This window comes from Mangifera indica, chromosome 10 (genome assembly GCF_011075055.1).
Source record: "Mangifera indica cultivar Alphonso chromosome 10, CATAS_Mindica_2.1, whole genome shotgun sequence".
NCBI lineage: Eukaryota > Viridiplantae > Streptophyta > Magnoliopsida > Sapindales > Anacardiaceae > Mangifera > Mangifera indica.
Genome location: NC_058146.1, coordinates 8,165,629 through 8,188,618, shown reverse-complemented (window position 1 = coordinate 8,188,618; position 22,990 = coordinate 8,165,629). Strand labels below are relative to the sequence as shown.

The following is a 22,990-nucleotide window of genomic DNA, read 5'->3' as shown; positions in this document are numbered from 1 at the left end:
GTCGAAGCGTCGTCCTTCGTCGTCCTTTGTAGTCGGAAATGGGAGATCGGTCGAATGCGTCGGCCGTCGATGGTGGCCGGAGAAGGAAGCAAACCCCAAGGGTGCAATCTAAACTTTTTAAACTTTGAGGATGAGTTAATTATTAGTTTTTAAAACCTGGAGGGGGGAAACGGTAAAATTTAAAAATTTTAATGTTTTAAATAGCAAATGACGATTTTGCCCCTGTCCCTAACTGAAAATTTGGACGGCAGTTTGGTCACGGGTGGGAAAACTGGATTTTCATCTGCCGTTGGTGGCAAGTTGAGAACGCATCAAAAGTTGGGTGGGAAATAGTCCTTCTCCCTTTAATTAATTTTATTTTTACATCCCTTCAAAATATAATACAGGCCTAAATAGGCAGGTAATTTCCCTTAAAGCCCATGGAAGGAGCAGAGAAAACAAAGACGACTTTGTAATTTTCCCGCCCAGCCACAGAAGCCATGGAAATCGATGGAGATGAAGCTCTTCTACAGAGAAAACAATCCGCTTATCTTTCTTTGGTGCTTACTCTATACTCTCTATACCTCAAATTTTCTCTCTTTAACAACTTCAGTTATTTATTTTTTGTTTTTCGGGCTCAAAATTTTCTAATTTGTTATGGTTTTGTTACAGGATGAGAAGTTTGAAATACGAAACGAGACGTATAGAGGCCAGCAATACAGTCAAATTTACTTTGCTCGTTTACACTTGATGAGAACTCTACTTTACTCACTTGTTCCCAATTGGAAACCCAGTATGCCTGGTACGATTCTGTTTCATGCTCTATTAACTATATATTTAATGAGAAATTTTGATTTAATGCTTGTGTTTAGCTTTTTTGTAAAATTTGGCATATGAAGGACGGTGGATTTTTTGTATTTTAGTTTAAATTATGTTTTTTTTTTTTTCAGACTAATTTAAAATGAATTTGTTACCTTTGAGTGTTGATTAGTTTCTGTTAATGTTTGTTTTTAACATTTCATAAGATTTGGCATCTGGGTTTTTCTTTATTTTTGCAATTTAGCTTAAATTTTGTATTTATACTTCAATTCAGAAGGGTTTTAGTTTAATTTTTTAACTTTTTGATTATAGATTGAGTTGCTATTGATGTTTGTCGTTATCTTTTTGGAAGATTTGGCAACTGGATTTTGGGGGGTTTTTGTTTTTAATTTTTAGTTTCATGAATATTATTATCTATTTTAGATGGGTTTAAAATTTAAGTTAGCTATTTTTGTATGTTGATTTAATTGCTTTGTATTTTTATTTTTTTGGGGATTTACTTTTACTTGTTTTGCTTATCTCTGTTTATTTAAAGGACTGTGCAATTTTAGTCTATTTTTAAGTAGTTAAGGTTTAGAGTTTTCTGGTTTCTAAGGTTTAATGCATTTTTCATATGTGTTGATAATTTAGACTTTCAGGTGTTGATATGAGTTTAATGTGATCATAGAATTTATGTACGAATGCAATATGGCATGGAGCTTTATGTTTAAAATAGATGGCTACATAACTTATGGTTTTAGTTGGTACTAGTTAATCGTACAACTTTGGTTGATTGTTGTTTTTTTGAAAGAGGAATTGTTTTGTTGACTATGGTGCCTTTTACAAGTGAATAAAATTCTTAAGTTTTGATTGTGTTTCTAATCTAACGAGGTTTTGATTTGACAACGGAGAAGATGGTTGTTTTACCATGTTTACTTGTGTTTCAGTTTGTACAGTATTAGGACTGGAAGAAGGCAAGGAATGCATCATTGTTGGAACCCTCTACAAGCACATGAAACTCAAACCTTCGATCCTTGATGAGTACTCGAAGGAGGTATCATGATATTTAAAAAATGGGTTTCTTTTTTATTTCCTTTCATTGTGTTGGTTGTTCAATGAGATAGAAATACCCCTGTTTGTGAGATTTACTTTTGATATTTTTACAGAGATCTGCGACTCCACTTGTTAAACCTCATAATTTTTTGCATCCCAATGATCATCTGGTTTTGGAAGATGAGAGTGGAAGGGTTAAACTCAGTGGGAGTATGCTTTTGCCTTCAGCATATGTAACAGGTCTGTGCAATGTGCAGTTTTTCATACTGAAGAATGAAAACATTGTAATGACGAAATTTTAGTTTGTTGTAAGGTATTGAAAAGACCACACCTCTTGGTATGGTGATGAATTAGGTAATCCTAGTTGACTAATAGCACATGAGGTCAGGTTCATTTTCTTTTAGGTTAACAACGTATTTCGCATCCTTTGAATTGTTTTTTAGCATTAGATGTACCTTTCTGAGCCTAAAAATTATTCTGTGAAAAGTAATTGTCAAGTATTTTCTCTTTAGAAAAAGGGTAATTATGCTAGATACTATTATAATCTATCTACATGACTGTATGGAATTGGAAGATGCCATCCAACCCAGGAATAGGTGATGGTGTGGATTGTGCAGATTCGAGTTTTGAGGGCAACTTTTGCAACGTTTACTTTTTAGTTTAGTTTTCTCTTTAAATATAATTTGCTTTACTGAATGATATCTGAATGTTATCTCTATGAACAATGTTTATGTTGTGTTGACATGATACATTTGATAGGCCTTGTTGTTGCTTTACACGGGAAGGAAACTGTTGCTGGGGATTTCTTGGTCTTAGATATCTTAGAAGCTGGCCTAGCACCCCAGACAGAGTTACCATTTGAATCAAGTATGTTTGCAGCTTCTCAAGTCCTCTTTTTATTGCTGATGCTTCTACCCTGCTGTAAAATGTGTAAGTAGGTACCTCTTTGTTGGTTATAGACATTCTTCTCTGGGTGTTTTCCAATCCAGGATTCATCATATTTATTATTAATACATTGAATATTTTAACCAACAAGAATTGACCTAGCTTATAACAGTATAAGATCCTTCAGGACATCTGGTGTTTTATGAAAAATTGTAGCTTTTCTTGTAAGTCTTTCATTGCTCAGTTTCTGTATGGTCATTAAAAATTTTCTTGCTGATTGTTTAGTTTGAAAGGGTTTGGGCCACATCATTTTTTATCATATTAATTTATGACATTACCTCAAGAATGTGTAGATATTGATTTAAAATTTGGCTTGTGATAGGCCTTTTTATTTTTATTTTTTAGATGTAATCTATTTGACATTACTTTAGTTGAGTCTTTAGACCTGGATCATCTATATTTATCTGTTATCTTAAAGTGGTGATGTTGATACGCACAGGAGAAGACAAGTATGTTGTTCTTGTGTCAGGGTTGAGTATTGGCAGCAGCACATCTAATCCCCTTCAGTTTCAGCTTCTTGTTGATCATATAACTGGACATCTGGGAGATGAAAAGGTTTTTGCATATTTTCTTTTCTACTTGATCTGCTCTTATACTGCTCAATTTTGTGAAATCTGGCCCTTCTTGCTTACTAAGTACATATTTTGTTTTGATTGAGCAGGAACAGGACATTGCATCACAGATGGTTCATGTCATTATTGCTGGAAACTCAGTTGAAATACCTCATGGACTTCTTAACGGACAGGTTCCTAATTTCTACTTTTCCAAAGTTTCCATGTGTTGGATTTATAATATTTCCCATCTATGTACCTTCACATGACAACAAAATTCTCCCTGATGGTCATTTTTGCAGAATTCGGCTTCAAAAGATCATTCAATCCACTCTGATCCAATCCAAGAGCTAGATATCCTTTTAACTCAGGTTGTCACTGTTATTTTGATGAGTAACTTAACTTAGCTTCTATTGGTCATCTCATCACGGTTGATTTACTTATCTATGTAATTTTAGATTGCTGCAGGTGTCCCTGTGGATATCATGCCTGGAGCTAATGATCCAGCAAACTTTTCTTTACCTCAGCAGGTTTACTAATCTTGTTAAAGTGTATGTTTATCATGATTATAAGGGTCTTTCTTAATTTGTTTCTAAAATTCTTTTTCGTTCAGGCTTTGAACAGATGCCTTTTCCCTGGGTCTGCAGCATATAACACGTTTAGGTCTTGTACCAATCCTCATTGCTTTGAGCTTGACAATATCAGGTATGATATTATCATATTAATATACATGAGTACTTCTCACAATTAGATCTTTACTAGTAATTTCTTGTTTCCAGATTTCTGGGAACATCAGGTCAGAATATAGATGATCTTCAGAAATACTCAGATGCAAAGGATCAGCTTGAATTTATGGAAAGGACACTGAGGTGGAGACATCTGGCACCAACAGCACCAAATACTCTCGGTAAAAATCAAAATATGCTTTCATGAGTTCTTTTGCTTGTAAATTTTGCCTAATTGTCTATTCAAAACATTTCCTTAGTATATTTCCTATGTGAACAGTAGACGATTTCATATAAGTAGATATATTTACAAAAGAAAAAGAAAAGAAATTGCTTGGGTGAAATATGATTTTATTATTGATGAGCTCGTGATTGAGTTTCCACTGTTGTCATTATCTTTCAGGATGTTACCCTTTCACTGATAGGGATCCTTTCCTAATTGAGAGCTGTCCTCATGTTTACTTTGTTGGTAATCTGGATAAATATGATACTTGCTTGCTCAAGGGTATTTTCTCATACACTCATTAACAAGTGGCTGAAACACTCATTTACTTGTCAAGCAAAATTTGTTTTGGTTTTCTTTCAGTAAGTTCATTCAGTGGTTACTAATGTGTAGGATCAGAAGGGCAATTGGTAAGACTTATTTCCGTACCTAAATTCAGCGAAACTGGAATAGCCGTGGTGGTAAGCTCTTGTATCATCTCAAGTTAGCTAAATTGTCTTATGCATATTTCATATCATAAATGTCTGAGATTTTATGCATTAGCTTTAGGGCCTCCTTGTAAAAGAACTTCATAGCTGTATGATTAAATTAGCTTTAGGAGGATTATATGCAAAATTGACATGATGCATCTAGACAATTAATAAAATTATAGATTAATTGAATCTTAATATTTAGGTTCATTATCTCCTTTGTCTGCATTTTTTGCCTTATCTTTGTATGCTTAATGTTAAGGAATTACAATGCCCTGGAAAAGCAATTGATATAGTTTTGCCTTCTTTGACACAGGAAAAGAATTGGTTATTTTTAGTTTTCTACTACTCTTTAGAAATTATCGAGTTCAGTGATTTACTGTTTTCATATGTGATTAGAATTTTTTCCTTTTTAAAGATTCACCTTTCCTAAAAAATTTGTTGTCCTCTCATTTCGCAGGTTAATTTGAGAAATCTTGAATGTCACGCTCTGAGTTTTGGGACTCAATTCAGCCCATAATGGTCCTGGTATGAAATTTATTTTTCTATTAATGTGGACCTGCAAAAGTTTCGATGTTATTTTTCTATCAAGATCTTTAGTTTGAGACATTAGTTTGCGAGTAAGTTCAACAGATTTCTGGATTATTAAAAACAAAGGTTGAGAAATTTTAAGTTATTATCCCTAATAAAAGAAACAAAGCCTTCTGGTTTTCCTTTTAAAATATCCGAAATGAAGAGTTACATTACGCTAAGATTACCAGAATGCTGTTAAGTTCTTTCTGAATCAGCAACAATTGTAGTAAATGATTCAGGACCATAGAGTGCTGAAATAAAAACTTTTAAACCCATTTAGATGATTCTTATTCAAAGTACAAAATCTTGTTGTGGATCATCAGTGACTCTGTATATGTTAATATTGGTATATGGTTTTAACCTGCATCTAATATTGCATGCCTTGAGAACAGATTCGTAGCCGTCTAAATGATCCCGTCTCTTGAAATCACTCAAATTCCGATATGCCTTGAAGTTGAGTCAGGAGTTTTATGGAATCAGCGGACCATACATAGGAGGAGATTTTTCTATAACAAGAAGGCAAAAGAACTCAATTCAGAGGTGTAATGTGTTGTTTGCTTGTAGATTTGTTATCAATTAGGAGGTGCATTGGTGTATCCCTCTATAACAGGAGTGCATCCTAAGTTAAGGTTGAGATTATTGAATTGATGGTAAAATGTTGAGCAAATGTTGCTTTTCAATTTGTTTGATGATGTGCAGGAAATGAATGAAGAGCTGTGGGACAGGAGTAACCAACTTGCCTTGTTTGGTAAGATCACATTTTCAATGGCTTTAAATGCTTAGCTCAACTACTGCCTCACATCCTTCACATTACCTATCACATAATCTATAGGATGTATGTAGGGCGGTGGCAGAATGTTAAGATTTTTTTAACTCATCCTGTAAAGCTTGAAATAAAAACCTAATTGAAATTCCCTGATAGACTTGATGACATATATCAATTCCTGTCCATTGGAACAAATCAGAACCATTGGATGACATATAGTTTTGATGTGGTGGCTCACTGGCTCCTCTTTTCTTTTATTACCAAGTAGATGCCAAAATTATATTTATTTGCAAGGGTTTTATCTCTTGTTTTAATTTGTTTTAGTGATTTCCTTGGTTTTGCTGACATGTACCAAAATGTTGCCATAAAAGCTTCACTGGACTCAACTAATTAGGCCAAGCCCTGAGAATGAAAGGGTAATATTTCCAACTACAATAATTAGTTTGGTAAACAGTTGAAATTCACATGCAACATTTCACATGTTTGGAAAACAACTTCTCTTCTCTCTATACAAACATATACTATTATTATTTAGAAATAGTATTATGCATTTTAAATTTGAATATATATATATATATATATATATATATATATATATAAACGGATATACGTTTATATATATTATCATATGATTAAGTGTTATTTTATTTTTAATTAAAAAATATTTAATTATATGATATCACATATTAAATATATATTTATTTGTGTATTTAAAATAGATATATATAATTTTATTAATTATTATTTGATAATCTTAAAATAAATGGATTCAAAATTTATTAATAAAACTATATACATAAATAATATATATAATTTTATGTATAAATAATAACATGATGTTATATAATTAAGTGATGTTTTATCTTTAATTTTAAAGTACTTAATTATATAATGATATGTTACATAAAATTATACACAATATTTTTATAGATAGTATTGCTCAACATTTATTATTTTGATCATTTTTTATTCCCTACCAAAAATTCAACTCTTTTCAAGTTTTAAAAAAATATTTTCAACATCACAAATTTAAACCGAATGTCTCTCTAGATCTAACCCTAAAACTAATATGTAAACAAATTAAAAAATGATTGAATCCAAGGTCAACCTTATTGTGTACAGGTTAGATTTATAAAATATAATTATTAATTCTTTTTTCTAATTTTTTAAATTTTCTTTCACAAGTTTTGTCAACTTTTCAGGGTGTTATTTTTTTTTTTTGGGTCTCTTTCAGTTTCAGCGCTTCTTCTCCGTCTTTTCTCTTCTCTCTCTCCCTGCAAGTCTGCAAAAACATCACTGTTTCACTTTTTCGTCTTCAACCATTCTCCCCATTACTCACCAATATTCACGTTGTTCTCTTTAGCTTTCGCCTTTCTTTGTCTTCATCATCACTTTGAGCCTTGACTTGTTTCATTGGTCTCTTCAAGTGTTTTTTTTTTTTTTTCACATATTCTTTCAATCTCTTTGTGTTTCTTCACTTTGATCCATAACTCAGTGCTATGGAAATCTCTATATTTTTACTATCCTTTGCTCAGATTCAAATCTTTTGACTACCTTTTGATAAAATTTCACCCTTTTACTCTGCCATTTCGTTAAATTTTCTATCTTTTTCTTGAATTTTCAATCTTTAACCAAAGGGATATTGTTATAAATTGAAATGAGGTATGTTGTCGTGGCTGGCAAGGATAGCTCTGGCTTGTTGGAGACCGGTCAGGAGATATGCCCGTATGAACAAGGATAATATTAATTTTAATGAGTTTGATTATTCTGATTCTGCTCTTCCAGATAATCTTCTTTGGTGCAAGGACTTGGAGAAACACTCTTATGGTGATTTGTCTTTTGCTGTGGTTCAAGCCAATGAAGTTATAGAGGACCATAGCCAGGTTGAGATTGGAAGAGATGCCACCTTTTTTGGAGTATATGATGGTCATGGTGGACCTGAGGCCTCTAGATTCATTTGTGACCATTTGTTTCTTCATGTGATGAGTTAGTGATTCTTTTTTCTCTAAAATTTCTTTCTCCTTTTTGGTTGTTTATTAAGTTTTGTTTTTCTTAAATTTTTTCCGGGGTGTTTTTGAGAAGATTTTTAAGCTTTTTGTGTTGTGTTCACATTTTGAAGCACTATGTTTAGGGGAGAATTTTGATGGCATGTGAAGTGATATTTTGATGAGGTTGTTGTGTGTTTGTTTTGCCCGAATCTTGTTGAAGGTTCATGGGTGCATCCTAGACAAGTAGTGTGATGTCATAGAGATTTGGTTTTGATTTGGAGATCTTATTTAATGGAAGCGGAAATAGAACATCTTGTTTTTAGTGGAAATCTCTTCTTGTCTAGTTATTGAATGTAAATGGAATTTATAGCCAATATTCAAAGAGCTATATGTAGATTTTGGAAATTTGGGCTTTTGGTTTTGTGTCCAAGTAATGAAATTTCCTTTAAGGCTGTCTGGTTGGTATCTCCTGTTTTGTTTCTTTACCGTTCTTGCTGAAACGAATGAAATACTTTCAAGTGTTGAATAAGATCCATCCAATTCTTATGAAGTATTGTATTCGTTGAACAATCAAGTCAGAGAAAAGGAGTGATATTTGTGTTGGAGGCTTAGTTGCTAATTAATTAAAGAAAGCAATAAAACTCTGTAAGCAGAATGAATTCATACTTAACATATCCACAACGTTCTGTAGTCTGTGGTCTTTTCACCACCCAAATTCAATGTATAAAGGAGGATTTTCTTGTTAATTCGGATTGATTGAATTGTGTCCCTACTTGTTAATAAGTTTTATGTATCATTGGATTCTTTCACGAGCATACCATCCAGTGCCTTCTTTGTTGTCTTTAAGTGATACACTGCATCTTGTGGTTATTTACAGGGCTTGCCCGAGAAAATGGTGCCATCTCTGAGGATATTCTTAGAAGCGCTTTTTCTGCAACCGAGGATGGTTTTCTTACTCTTGTGCGTAGGACATGTGGAATAAAACCGCTAATTGCAGCAATAGGGTCCTGTTGCCTAGTTGGAATTATTTGGAGGGGAACATTATATGTTGCTAATGTGGGTGATTCTCGAGCTGTAATTGGTTCTTTAGGTAGGTCAAATAAGATAGTTGTTGAGCAATTAACAAGGGATCATAATGCAAGTATGGAGGAGGTCAGACAAGAACTCAAGTCATTGCATCCAGATGACTCGCATATTGTAGTTATGAAGCATGGAGTATGGCGTATCAAAGGCATAATTCAGGTTTGCTTCTCTTTTATCTGATGTTACCTAGATTCTCAGTTCTTGTGTTCTATTGTGTTATATATATGGGCCAGTCTTGAGACGGAGCAAAAGATTTTGGAGCTTTAATGTTGGCTTATGTTCATAAGTTGGTTAGTGATAAAAGTTGGAAATGGTAAGGCCAAAGTACAAAAGTGTTTGTATGATTTATGATCGTGAGATTGAGTGCATCTTGAGATGATAAATATGCCATTAAAGCCATCTATATTTAATGGATTTTACTATCAGTGCTTCTGCATTGCATTTTCAAGAATTCATTGAAGTGCAGAAAAAGAAACCATTTACAGTTTCAGGAAATATGCCCTCTGATCTTCTTCATTTATAATTTTCATTATCAGATTGTTTACATCATTCTCTCCCTGTGTGGGGCAAAATTTAGACTAAAGCATATTATTTTACAAGAGAGGTTCCACATTGTAGTCATGTAGGCCACCCATGAGGCTTTATTGGCATGATCTGGTGGCAGACTCATTTGCCCTGAGCTTTAACTTATCCCCACAGAGTAACTCTACTTTTGAGCTGATCATGCTGTTGTTGCAGATATTCCCATGAAGCTGTAATCTGGAGTTCTGTATCATAGTGATCATTAATCACTAGGTAGAGAAATGGCATTAGCTATCGAGATCTAAGGTAGCTCTGAAGGTGTAGGAACTTGCTGAAATTATCAGCTATACATGCTTGTTCCTTTTGGTGTTCCCTCACGGGGGCCATTCGCTTTCACTGTCATATATTTCTACAAAACTTTCGGGAGTGTCTGAGTAACCATTCCAAAACTTGTCATCATAATTCTTGATATAACCAACACTTAAGCTAATGTATCTTGGAAAATTAATGGATTTTGAGAATATTCATCTAACCTTGGCCAGCATTGTGAGCAGTTGGGAATATTCATCAAACCTTCCATTTCATTTTCAGTTATAAATTACATCTAACTCAACCTTTAATATTATTTATATTGCATTTTATCCAAGCATGCATGCTCTATGTGATAATTGGTTTTTATTTTATATATCAATTTTCTGCATTCTACAGCAGTAGATTTGTTGCTTTCAATGTCCTCTATTTGGTGGCCAATTAGGGTTTCTTAACTGTCTTCTTTTCTGTATTTTTATGCTTTGATTTTAGGTATCTAGATCCATTGGTGATGCATACTTGAAGCAGCCAGAGTTTTCTCTTGACCCTTCGTTTCCACGATTCCACCTCCCTGAGCCAATCCGCCGACCTGTGCTGACAGCAGAACCATCCGTTTGCTCACGTGTTTTACAGCGTAATGACAAGTTTCTCATTTTTGCATCTGATGGGCTGTGGGAGCACTTGACAAACCAGGAAGCAGCTGAGATCGTTCATAATAATCCACGATATGTATGATCTTTATATGCGTGTAGTTTGTATTTCACTTCGATACATAATCCATTCATTTATTTTCTATATTTCTTTCCTTAAATGTTAGGGAGCTGCCAGAAGACTTCTTGAAACAGCTTTAAATGTAGCTGCTAGGAAAAGGGATATGAGCTACGATGATTTGAAGAAAATCGAAAAGGGAGTTAGACGATTTTTCCATGATGATATTACAGTGGTTGTCATCTTCATAGACCATGATTTGCCAGAGAAGATGATCATGTTACCTGAGCTTTCAATGCGAGGGTTCATCGACGCTGTTGGACCTTCAAAATTCAGCATCCTCCAAGGGCTCGACACAAATGCCAGGTCCTATGTCTGAAACAACGCAACCAATTCACTTGAAATGCTCATTTTGGTCATGGATAAGGACGTTTCAGTATCTATCCAATATTTTTGCAACATTTTATTGTCGTTTCTTTCGATCTTTTCATATCCTGATTCAATGTCCAGTTAAGTTTTTATTTTGTGTGTAAACTGAAAGACTACTAGGAAAAAGTAACCAAAGGTTTTGTATTTTTTAAAAGAAATTGGAAAGTTTATATGATATTTTATCAATGTATTTTAATCATAATATTTGGTGTCTAACTAACCATGTAATATATAATAAGATTGAAGAGTGTTATATGCATAATTTTATGTACAAACGATGATATATTATCATATAATTAAGTATTATTTTTTAGGATATTGTTTTATATTCGATGAGTTTTTCTTGCTTTCATTGTACATATTTCATGAAAAACATCCAAGTAAATCAAGATTATGTGCTTGAGTTTAGGGGTTTTTCTTTTTTTTTAACAAAGTTGTTTTAAGATTGAATTTGACTTATTTGATTATTGAGTCGATGATTAATATTTGAATTTAATCGGTGATAAGAAAAGTAGGAATGCATTCACATGAGAAAGAATCATTTCTAAGATGAATTGGACAATATTTTGAAATCTTGGAGTGGTTTTTGATATTGAGCGAAGCTTACATGTATTGGGAACATGTTTAGTGTGGACGTGAGGGGCTTATTGTTATTTCACTTTGCATAATAAGGAGTAATTATAATTTTAATATACATAATGAGGGGTTTAGGGTATAGGGGTACTTAAAATTTTACTATTTAATTGTAATTTTAGATGACATATTGAGAAATTTATTGTAATATTATTATGCTTGAGGCGGTGATTAAAAATTTACTATACGTAACGGGGTTAATGAGATTTCATTTTGCATAAAGAATTTTCCCTTGCAAATTAGAGGGTAATCAGAATATTGAATGTGCTTAATAAAGCAATGCACATATAACTTTGGGTAGGATGGTTCAAAATTGGGTAACCTAATCGGTTGATTGATTTGTGAATCAAACCAAATTTACGGTTTAAAAAAATTCCAAACTAAAATCGAACCACTTTTATACAAAAATCAATTGTTTTTTGAGTTTGACTTTTGATTTGTAGTATTGTTAAGTTGTTGTTAATATAAAATAATTTTTTATTATTTATTTAATTTGAAAGCCTATTTAGTTTGGATAATTAGTTTTCAAATTTTAATAAATTGAAAATTAAACTAAAATTTTGGTTTTTATAATATTTCAATCCAATAACTAAATTAATTTTATGAGTACCCTATTTTTTATATTAGTTTACAGTTTGAATATTGGTTCGGTTTGGTATTGGAATAATTTTGAACAATCTTAATTTTAGGTGTAAAAATTTTCAATATTCACAAAAAATTTTGTATTTTTTTGATTTTGGTCATTTTTTATGAGCATTAAACAAAATTTATGGTTTTTTTTTTTAAATGTAGCATTAGGTCATAAAAGGAAATACCAGGGTTGGATAGGGCTACATGACCATGTGGTTAAACAGTTTTTGGCTTCTTATCATTTTAGAGGCCAAATATATACAGTAGAGCATAAGAACACACTGACCCATATTTGTCCGAGACTTAATGATCAACAGAAGATGCACTTATGAGAAACATGTTTTGTGACCTTTCTGAACTTGGAGGAATTCAATACTATTACAAGAGATTAGTAGGGGAAATCATACTAAAGAGTTTTGGCTTTGTTTGAACATAATAGGTATAAGGCTCAATCAATGGAGTTTGTCTTGGTAATAGGTATGAGGTTCAATCTTCACATTAATGTGTTCATATATGTTTTAGGTCAATAACACAAATAATACATGAGACTTGTTTTCAAAATAAATCGTCATTGACATATAATGACATGTCCTTGTTTGATATCGTGACATAGAGAGACAATGACTAAGATGCAACAAAGGTCATGCTATTATATAAGACACATCATAGTCTATTGGGTGCGAGCAATTGGAAAGTGATTGAGCTAGATGTGTTACATCTTGTAGAATACTTTTCCTTGGTTTAACAAATACCCTTGGGGTGTTGTGACACCTCATCAGTACAAGGAGGTTGTGCACACCCATCTGATGATGCCAATGGTTCCCTTAATGAGACAAAATGTGCTAATGGGTTTCCCACTTTGCATTCTATGTAAAATTATCGTTTATATCATTAATATGATAAAGACCAAAAGACTATTTCCCACCCAAGATTTGAATCTCTCGTATACTAACTATTAAAAACTCAAATACCTATCCGTTTATTAAATTTTGTTGTTACTATCAAAGATAAAATTGTTATTTATCAAAATATTAAAAAAACTAAAAATTTATCGCATTTCCCTCCTAAGTTTAAAAATCTAACAAATTTTTCCCATCCAAAATTTGAAATATTAATATTTCACCATAACATTTTTCTAGCCACCATTGCCATCGGCCAGAGACGGAGATGAAGATGACTACATTCTCCCTCCCTTTTGGCTTTTGTCTTAATCCCACTCCATTTTCAGTCATCACCGACTGACCAAAACCATTGATGAAGATGCGATTCTAGACAACGACAAAATTTTAATTTTTCCATACAGTGACGAAACCCCTTAGGGGTTTTTCCATATGGAGTCATCTTCGTCAATAGGCTTAGTCAATTAATAAAGGCCGGGAATGGAGCGGGATTGAGAGAGAAGCTGAGATGGAGAGACAACGTCGTTATCCTTGTCTTTGATCATCGATAGTGCTAGCTAGAAAAACCTTAGAGTGAAATATTGATTTTTCAAATTTTGGGTAAAAATAAATTGTTAGATTTTAAATTTAGGAGGAGAATGTGATCAATTTTTTATTTTTTAAAAATATTTTGATAAATGACAATTTTACTTTGACAATAACAACAAAATTTTAGAGATAGATGGGTATTCGAGTTTTCGATAGTTAACATGTGGGAGGTAGGTTTGCATCAAACCTTGGGTGGGACATAGTTATTTGGCCTATTACAAATTATAAACTTTTTTATTGCCACGAAAACATCCAGCCTTGGGATGACATTGACACTATACTTAACAACATGATTATAGGTTACCGGGCAAATTTGATCTATATGTTTAGAAAGTTCTTGGGTTAACAGAGCCTTCATTAAACATGCCATTATCTTCATGGTTGGGTGATCCCTTTCATAAAGATAATCTTCCAACCACAAAGCTGCATCACAAAACGGATTTCCCATTCATTAATCTGTATCATAAGAGGATTTCCCATCTAATGGCCTCAAAGCCATCTACACCCATATACAGAGCCAATAGTGGATCAGCTAGGAACGATAACTTTAGTCGTTTCTAACATATATTGGCAACACAGAAATAGATGTTCCATAATTTGATTGCCACTGTGCAAACGCAATTCGATACCCGTATGAGTCAAATGGATTACAAATTAATTGGCTAGATGAGTCTCATCTATTTACTAAAGATGACATTTCCAAAAAAGGGATTTCAATTGCAATTGTGTACAATGCCAGTTTCTTTAAGCCCGAAAAACTATTGGATACAGAAAATATCTGAACCTGGTGTGCTAAGACTAAAGACCCAACTGACCATTTCAGATTATTGCGTTTGACATTTTAAACAGAGGACCTGGCAGTTGCATCAATCCCTCGCAGAATGTTTGAGTTTTAAGGACCAACAGTGTCTACGAAGCCTCCAATCGACAACTCTGGTAAAGAGGTTCCCTTACCCATCAACTGATGATCTATAAAGATGACAGCCACACAAATATGATCATGAATATGCCTCCTAACTTTTCTTATCAATCTGCTGCAATTCTTTGTATTTCATATCCCTTTTCCCTGCTACTTTTTTTTAAAGCTTTTATAAGAAGTCTTCTAGCAACTCCCTCATTTGACAAGTGCTCCCATAACCCGGAGGATGCACATATGATAAAGGAAAGGAAGTAGAAATTAAATGAATGGACTGATTATAAAAGTGAAACATCTACTAAATCGTAGATGCATTAAAGGATCTAGGTAGCACGGAAACGGAAACGGAAACGTATTTTCTTAAAAAAGTAGGAAACGGAAACGTGGGGAAACATGTAAATATAAAAAATATGGGGTTTTTTTTTTTTTTTTATAAATATGAAATTTTTATAAAAAATACAATAACCTATATTTTAATTAAAAAAATACAACAATTGATTTTTTTCAACCAATTTAAAATAACATATAACAAAATAATTTTATACCAAAAATAAATTACAAATTCAAGTTCTTGAAACATGTATGTATAAATTAAATCAATACTTATATATTCATCTTTTAAAATGGAAAATAAGCATGTATATAAATCAATATATTTTATCAAAATGTAAATAAATCAACCTACAAACTCAATATTATTTCATCAAAATAATAATTTCCAGGGGTCAATATCAAAGTCATCAAATAAAATATAATGAAAAAAATTTAAAAGATAGTAAAATATTTATTGTATTTTCTCTATTTGATCATTCTCCTTATCTATTATGTCATTTGCATCTTCATCGAAAAAAACAGACTCTAATTCTGGTTCATCTAATGACAAATTTTCTAATTGAAGAACTCCCACATCTTTCATACTCCCAAAGTCATCTCCACCAGCATTCCACATCTTTTCCTTACCATCATAATACTTAGAGTTAACTCTTGACATTAAACGAAGATTGTTATGAACAAAAACCAAATCTTCTGCACGTTTTGGAATTAATTTATTCATTCTAATTGAATGAATGAAGGAATAAGTACTCCAATTTCTTTCACAACAAGAGGAGGAACTAGGTTGTCCAAGTACTCTGAATGCTAACTTTTGAAGCAATGGAGCATTTGAACCAAAACATGCCCACCACTTCATCGGTTCTGTATTAAATCTAGCATCAATTGAGTCAGGATCTTCAAACGGTCCACTTTTGAGGGAGAAGTTAGCATACTCATCAAATGCTTTAACATGCTTATCTTCAGAAAAGATCCTTCTAAAACATTTGTTCCTCTCAATAGATACTTCCCCATCCATATGAGGAGGCACTCTACCTTCACCTCATTTAAGCCATTGTTCACTATAAAACTTTCACAAATAATAGATATATCAAATAGTTAACAAATTAATACCCAATTTAATAAATAAATATATCAAATAAGTATGAAAGAAATAGATAATTCAATTAGATATTTACCTTGGATTCAATGAATGAGCTAGACAATGGAGTGGAGTATTACTTTTTGCCCAACGATCATAAAGAATACTATAGATCATTGAATAGAAAGGAGAATCTTGGGTAGGAAACTTTCCTTAATGTTCATAAATAACTGATTTAACTTTTTCAATCATAGAATCCCAATTCTCATAAATCAAATGAAGACATGACTTATTTGTATCACACATTCGAATCATATCATAAATCGGTGCAGTAAAAGCAAGAATGTAATTGACCTTCGCCCACCAATTCTCATCCAACACTTTATCACGAACAAATCTTACTTTGCCTTGATCGTCTTCTCTATATTGTCCCTATTGTTCACTTACAATCATTGATTCTAGAGCACCCTTAATTAATTTAAATCTTTTGAGCATAACAACAACAGAAGCAAAACGAGTGTCCGCAACTGAAAGTAATTTCAAAGGACTAAATCGATTAAACATAACCAATCGCATTGAATGGTTCATTATGAAGTTTTTAATTACCATAACATCACCATAAACGTCAGTTATCCAATGACATTCATCATATGTCTCTTGATTAGATTCCACATTTTTAGCTGCACATATATTTTTCAATGCTAGATTCAAAGTATGCACAACACATGAAGTCCAATAAATATGTGGAAACATACCTTCAATGATTTCCCCATCACCTTTACAATTTTTAGCATTATCAATTATTACTTAAACTACTTTTTTATGACCAACCTCATCAATTATCTCCTTCAATAAATTAACAATGAAATATTTATCTTTAACTTCACCTGCACAATTAACAGCTTTAATGAACATCGGGCTTGATTCACAAACAACCATGAAGTTAATTAAAGGTCTCCTTTGTGGGTCACTCCATCCATCATTAACAATACTAACCCCTTTTTCCATCCAAGTGCTTTTAATATGTTCTAACAACCTTTCCACATTTGTTTTCTCTTGCTGAAGTAGTGTAGTTCTTAATTTATTATACCCAGGAGGCACATAACCACCAAATGAATGATTAGCTGCAAATGAAAAGGCACTAATATAGTTTGGATTCCTAGCAAAATTAAAAGGAAGACCACCAGTGTAAAACATTCTAGCAATTTTCTCATCTAATTGAGCTCTAGTTTGTATGTCAAAAGATTTAGCAATAGGAGAATCATCAACTTTTCTCTTCTTTAAAAAAAGATTTGACCCACTCGGTGACGGTAAGGATAAAGACAATGATTGATTTACATTAGTAGTACTGCTAGACAATAACACTTCCTTAGGTTGAGAATTATAAACCTTATTGGTAGCTTCATCATCTAATTTTCTCATTTCTACTAAATCTTCAAATTTCACTTTAGAACAAGCACCGATTCCTTTCCCCGTAATTTTTAATAGGTGAGCTTTAACTCTAGTATAAGTCCTTTGCCTTTCTTTATGACAAAAATTACAAACCCATTTGCATGTACCCCTTGATTCTCCAAGTTTCTCAATTTTTGTGACATATTTCCACAAAGGATTTTGGTCATCATCATTATTCTTTTTTGCAGAACCCACACTACTACTACTACTTTTAGAATTAGAATTTTCCTTACCAGTAGCAGAATCCATTAATGATTAACTCAAATTCAGTATCATCAACAATTTGCTAGAATTTATCAAAAAAATCAACCAAATCACATAAATCACCGACTATTCTTCTTGGCAGCTTACTACACAACTGAAATAAAAGCACAAATTGAAAACATAAATAAATCAATTTAATTATAGGAAAACTTTTATCTATAAATAATATTCAAATCAAACAAGAATAACTAAATTACAAACTATAAAATTATTCGATTAAATTATATAAAATCAAATATTCAATAATTATTAATAAAATAAATTATGGATTATAATTACAAATTATATTCATGATATATATATATATATATATATATATATCAGGGGGAATAGAGCATATAAAATAATTTAATGTTTTAAAATATATTTTATAATAAATTAGAATTCCAACGTTGACACATCTAGAAGAAAACATACATTGACTGAGATATATAAAATCTTTGAGCAAAAGGCAGGCTAATGGGATATATATATAATAATTTAATATATGTTTTATAATAAAATAAAAGTCTTGGAAAACTAACAAATCTTGGAAAGCTAACAAATCTGGAAGAGGCATGCAAAATTATATAGAGATGCATTAAATTCAAATCTATATAAACTAATTTATATCATAGAAGGGCAAGAAAACGCACACTTTTTTTAGAGTTTTCTTTCTTCCAGCCATTGTTCAGAGAAGAAGAAGACGCCTAGGAGATTGACAACAAAGAAGAGAAGAAGAAGACACCCAGGAGATTGACAGCAAAGAAGAAAAGAAGATGCCCAGTAGATTGACGGCAAAAGAGATTGACAACAAAGAAGAGAAGACGCCCAGAAGACTATTACACACAGGAAACTATTTTTGTTATTTACTTTCAAAATCCTTTCAGAATCCATTTATGATACACTTTCAGAATCCTGGTATGCATAGGAAACTCTTTCTGTTAAAGAAACGTGTTTTCCTTTTATCTAAAATTATCGAAACAGCCCTAAAACGTTTCGTACTAGTTTCGGGCCGTTTCAGAAACTGAAACATTTCAGATTCGTGGAAACGCACACTACTGTGCGTTTTCGTGCTTCTTAGTAAAGGATATATACATCTTGAGGGTTATTGTGAACGACATCAGTTGTTTCCTCATTTGACAAGTGCTCCCCCAACCCAGAGGAGGCAAATATGATAAATCTATCGTTGGGTTGTAAAACTCGAGTGTAAAGGAATGGCTTAGCTGTCAGCACAGGCCTACGGAGTGATGTACAACCAAATCTTTTAGGAGCAGAAAACTCTGGTCTCTTCTAGTATGCATCACCAATAGATCTAGATATCACTCCCTAACATTTGGTTTATGTGTTTACCAGAGTGGTCAATTCTAGTGTTCTTAGACACTGTTAGTCCTTAAACATTCTGCAAGGGATTAAAACAAATGTCGGGTTCGCTGTTTAAAATGTCAAACACATGAACCTAAAATGCATGGAATTAAAGCCCATGTTGGACTGGGGTTTGACCGACGATTTAACCCAGTCCAACCATTCAATTATTTTTTCCATAACCCATAGAGGTTTGGTGTTGTTGGGATTTGAAGAGTAATTCCTATTAATAATGTTATGTATATATAATTTTTAGTATATAATTAGATGTATAAATAATATATCATCATGTAGTTAAATATTATTTTATTTTTAATTCAAAATCATCTATATACTTAATTATGTACTAAAAAATGTGTACAAATAGTTTTATTAAATTTTTATGATTAATTATATAAAATTATTTTATATATTATTTAAATAATTTATCAATACAATTATTAGTTGAATTAGCATAACACCTACAAATAAACTAAATGACATTTTAAAAGCCAAAATACAGGGCTTTTGGATGATCTGATAATTACTATTCAAAAATTCAACGGGTCAAATTTTATCAACCAAATTTTACTACATTTGACTCCCTAAATTTTTGAAAAATCATATTTTCTCTTGAAACTTTGAAAAGTGACAAATTAACTTATTTTTGAAAACTCCTTCAAAACCAACTTTGAAATATGAAAATGTAGTCCACAAAACTTCATAATATTAAATGAGTTAATGAAATGTGATGAAAATTTGGCTTAACTCAATAAGTTTGAAAAATGACATTTTAACCCAAAAATTTGAAGATATAAAAACAAATTTTTGAGTGAGCTTTCATATACAAATAAGTATTCTAATTAAGACTAATGCTCCAAGATATACAAAAAAAAAATCTACCTAAACTTGAGTTTTTTTTTTCAAATCTTCAATAATTCTTTGTTTGACTCTTGTCTTTGATTTCCATCTTGATATTCCTTCAAATGCATTAGATAAATTTTTGCATTCTAAACTCATACTTAAGCAAAGTCATTAGTCAATATGATTAGAGATATATTAGTTTATTATCATTAAAATAAGAATATAACAACTCCTTGAGTCAACAGATGTTGCTAGTCATCGAGAAGCTTTTCAAGGTAGTAGTTGAGAAAATCTTTGAGTTGTGGCATGGGCTTGTCGTGGAGCTTCATTGAGAAGTGAGAGATAAGCTCTGACACTGAAGAGTCAAGTGTTGGTGATGCAGAATACAACCATTGTGGTTAAGAGTATGGTGGTTGGTTGATGGCTAGCTTGTCTTGGTCAATCAATGGTTGCCTCTCTTTGGTCGACATATGGTTTTTAGAGTTGGGGTTAACGACTAGAGAGGTGCATTGTGCATTAGGGTTGCTAAAAAGAACTGAAAAAATGACAAACCAAACCGAAACTAAGGAAACTAAACCCAAAAAAGTTGATTAATCAGTCCATTCTAGGTTTTGTTTATAAATTTTGGTTTTTGTTTCGATTTTGGTATTTCATTACGAAAAATTGTAGACTTCAATTAACTAACCATTTATCATTAACGAATAAGAAACACCCATTCCACTAGTTGTTCATTATTTGAACAACTCCATCCCACAAACTGTTCACAATTTTGTCAAATTTGAGACAAAAATATACAATGAAGAATGAAGTGCCTATTCCAATGAGATGGAATGAGTCCTCCATCATTCATTCATTAATGAATACTCTTCTCTTACTATTTCTCTAACTATTTACTTATTGTAGAGCCTTTTTGTTTAATTGAAGATTTTTCTTTCATCAATGTTGATTAAGTGTACTAGTTATTCGAGAAGTTGTAATGTTGTTTTCCAATTTGTATTTTAGTTTGGTTACATATTCCATGATTCTCACATGTATAGAAGACTATGTATAATATTTTTTTTTTTGTTTTTCTAAAAATATCAAGGTTGTATGAATGATTTTTATATATTTAAATTGTTAGTTTTAATATAAGAATGAAATTTTATGTTAATTTGATTGAATTTTCAAAAAAAAAAATAATTGGAAAAAAAAACCAAAAATGTGGTTAACTAGTTTGTAAATGATATAGGATTGTTAAGATCACTGTTTGTAAACATAATTTATGTATGTAATAAATTTAATTACATGTTCAAGAAATCTGGCAATGAAATATATAGAAGAACAATTTTTGGCTTGAGGAACAATTGTACATGGAGGGTGCATGCCTACTCATGAGCTTTCCACGTGGACGATAAGGATAGTGTGTCGCTTTGAAAATTTTAAAGGATGCATGACCGTGCATCAAGTGAGGCATCGTGGTGACATCGTTTATTGACACGATTTATTTAAAGAATCACATCATGTGATTTTTGGCCTTATCCCCTTTTTTACTTTTATCAGATTTAAAGAGGGTTTTAGGTGGTACTGTGTTCTTTAGCGATCAAGGTGATTTTCTGGTAATTTGAAAGAGGGTTCTGCAGGAAATTTTCTTCCAAGGCGATAAGGTAAGGATTTTGTTCTCACTTTTTGTAATTTAGCTTTAGCATGTTTTAATCTTGATTAAGGTTTGTTTGGTTTAGGAGCATGACAACAATGTTTTGAGATGACTGTTTAACTTGAATAGTATTGGAAATCATATCATATCCCTGGAAATCATGCATTATCCCTGGAAATCATACCCTATATTATATCCCAGATTATTAGCTATCACATCCCTAGAGATTAGATTTACATTGATGAACAAATTATTTCTTCTATTCAAAGCACAATACTTTTGTACAAATCTTATATTACCAAAGATAGATTAGAATTTACAGTATATAAGTCATTGCATGTAAATGATTGAATATACAAGAAATAGAAAAACAATAATCCTTCATTTACATTTTTCCGAGCTTCTCTGGTTCGTTGTAATGAGCCAACTCTGTTATCTCTGATTTTGGCATGGTATCAGAGCAAAGTCCTGAATTGCTCTCATTTTCTCTGTCGAGCAAGCAAGCTTCCTTCTTCTCTGTCCAGTTCCAATACAAGGCAGCCTCACTTACGTCCCATTAACCTGCACAAAAGAGAATCCACCGCTGAAACATCAATGGTGAACCAAGGTTCCGAACCAATCACCAGTTCACAATAGATGCCAGCTTTTCACTTGATTCCCACAAGCAAAAATAAGCCAGAACCTGGAGACATTCTCTATGTTTCACCATCAGATGGACCAGAACTTGTTTTAATAAAACAAACTTTAATTAGAGCCGAGAATTATGCACAATAGGCTAGGGATTTTAGAAGAGCGCTTAATGCAAAGGACAAAATTAGGTTCGTAGACGACACTGTACCCATGCCGTCTGAACCCGACCTTGCCCGATTTTGGATACGATGTAATAGCCTTGTCCGAGCCTGGATTAGTAATTGTTTGACTGAGGAAATTGCAGTAGGTCTACCACCTACAGAAGACGCTAGCGAGTTATGGTGATTCATTAAAGATATGTATAAAGCTTTAGATCTTGCGAAGATTTATAGCGTGTGACAAACTCTTGCCAAGATCCGATAAGAGAATCAAAGTGTCACGACCTACTTCAATAGACTCTCCGCTGCATGGAACGAGCTGGACACCATCGAAGAGACAATTGTTGCACCACCAGAACTCCTTAAACAGATCCAACGCACAAAGGAACGGGAGAGGCTGACTCGCTTCTTGATGGGGTTGAACGAAGGGTTCGTCGCTTTCAGAACTCATATTCTCACCTTTGCAG

The 22,990-nt window shown here is 32.5% G+C and overlaps 2 protein-coding genes across 2 annotated transcripts; both read left to right on the top strand.

The window, feature by feature from the left end:
* The first annotated feature begins 396 nt into the window (after positions 1-396).
* On the top strand, positions 397-5,973 carry LOC123228037 (DNA polymerase delta small subunit-like). The gene is made up of 15 exons (XM_044653229.1): positions 397-539; positions 652-781; positions 1,725-1,831; positions 1,944-2,070; positions 2,590-2,697; positions 3,215-3,330; positions 3,437-3,520; positions 3,629-3,697; positions 3,785-3,856; positions 3,940-4,031; positions 4,106-4,233; positions 4,455-4,556; positions 4,668-4,735; positions 5,205-5,272; positions 5,710-5,973. The coding sequence occupies exons 1-14, from the start codon at positions 480-482 to the stop codon at positions 5,262-5,264; spliced, it is 1,323 nt and encodes a 440-aa protein (XP_044509164.1). The 5' UTR covers positions 397-479; the 3' UTR covers positions 5,265-5,272; positions 5,710-5,973.
* Positions 5,719-11,324, top strand: LOC123228038 (probable protein phosphatase 2C 68). The gene is made up of 6 exons (XM_044653230.1): positions 5,719-5,857; positions 6,017-6,065; positions 7,869-8,069; positions 8,949-9,313; positions 10,478-10,714; positions 10,803-11,324. Exons 1-6 carry the CDS (start codon positions 5,726-5,728, stop codon positions 11,070-11,072), a joined length of 1,254 nt encoding a protein of 417 aa, XP_044509165.1. The 5' UTR covers positions 5,719-5,725; the 3' UTR covers positions 11,073-11,324.
* The last annotated feature ends 11,666 nt before the right edge of the window (positions 11,325-22,990 follow it).

What these genes read in the sequence shown, in the direction of transcription:
- LOC123228037 (XM_044653229.1), top strand. Translation starts at nt 480, where the DNA reads ATGGAAATCGATGGAGATGAAGCTCTTCTACAGAGAAAACAATCCGCT. An exon ending in TTGATGAGTACTCGAAGGAG is followed by an intron (nt 1,832 to 1,943) that starts GTATCATGATAT and finishes ATATTTTTACAG; the next exon opens with AGATCTGCGACTCCACTTGT. An exon ending in TTTGAGCTTGACAATATCAG is followed by an intron (nt 4,032 to 4,105) that starts GTATGATATTAT and finishes TCTTGTTTCCAG; the next exon opens with ATTTCTGGGAACATCAGGTC.
- LOC123228038 (XM_044653230.1), top strand. Translation starts at nt 5,726, where the DNA reads ATGATCCCGTCTCTTGAAATCACTCAAATTCCGATATGCCTTGAAGTT. An exon ending in CAAAAGAACTCAATTCAGAG is followed by an intron (nt 5,858 to 6,016) that starts GTGTAATGTGTT and finishes GATGATGTGCAG; the next exon opens with GAAATGAATGAAGAGCTGTG. An exon ending in TTTGTTTCTTCATGTGATGA is followed by an intron (nt 8,070 to 8,948) that starts GTTAGTGATTCT and finishes GGTTATTTACAG; the next exon opens with GGCTTGCCCGAGAAAATGGT.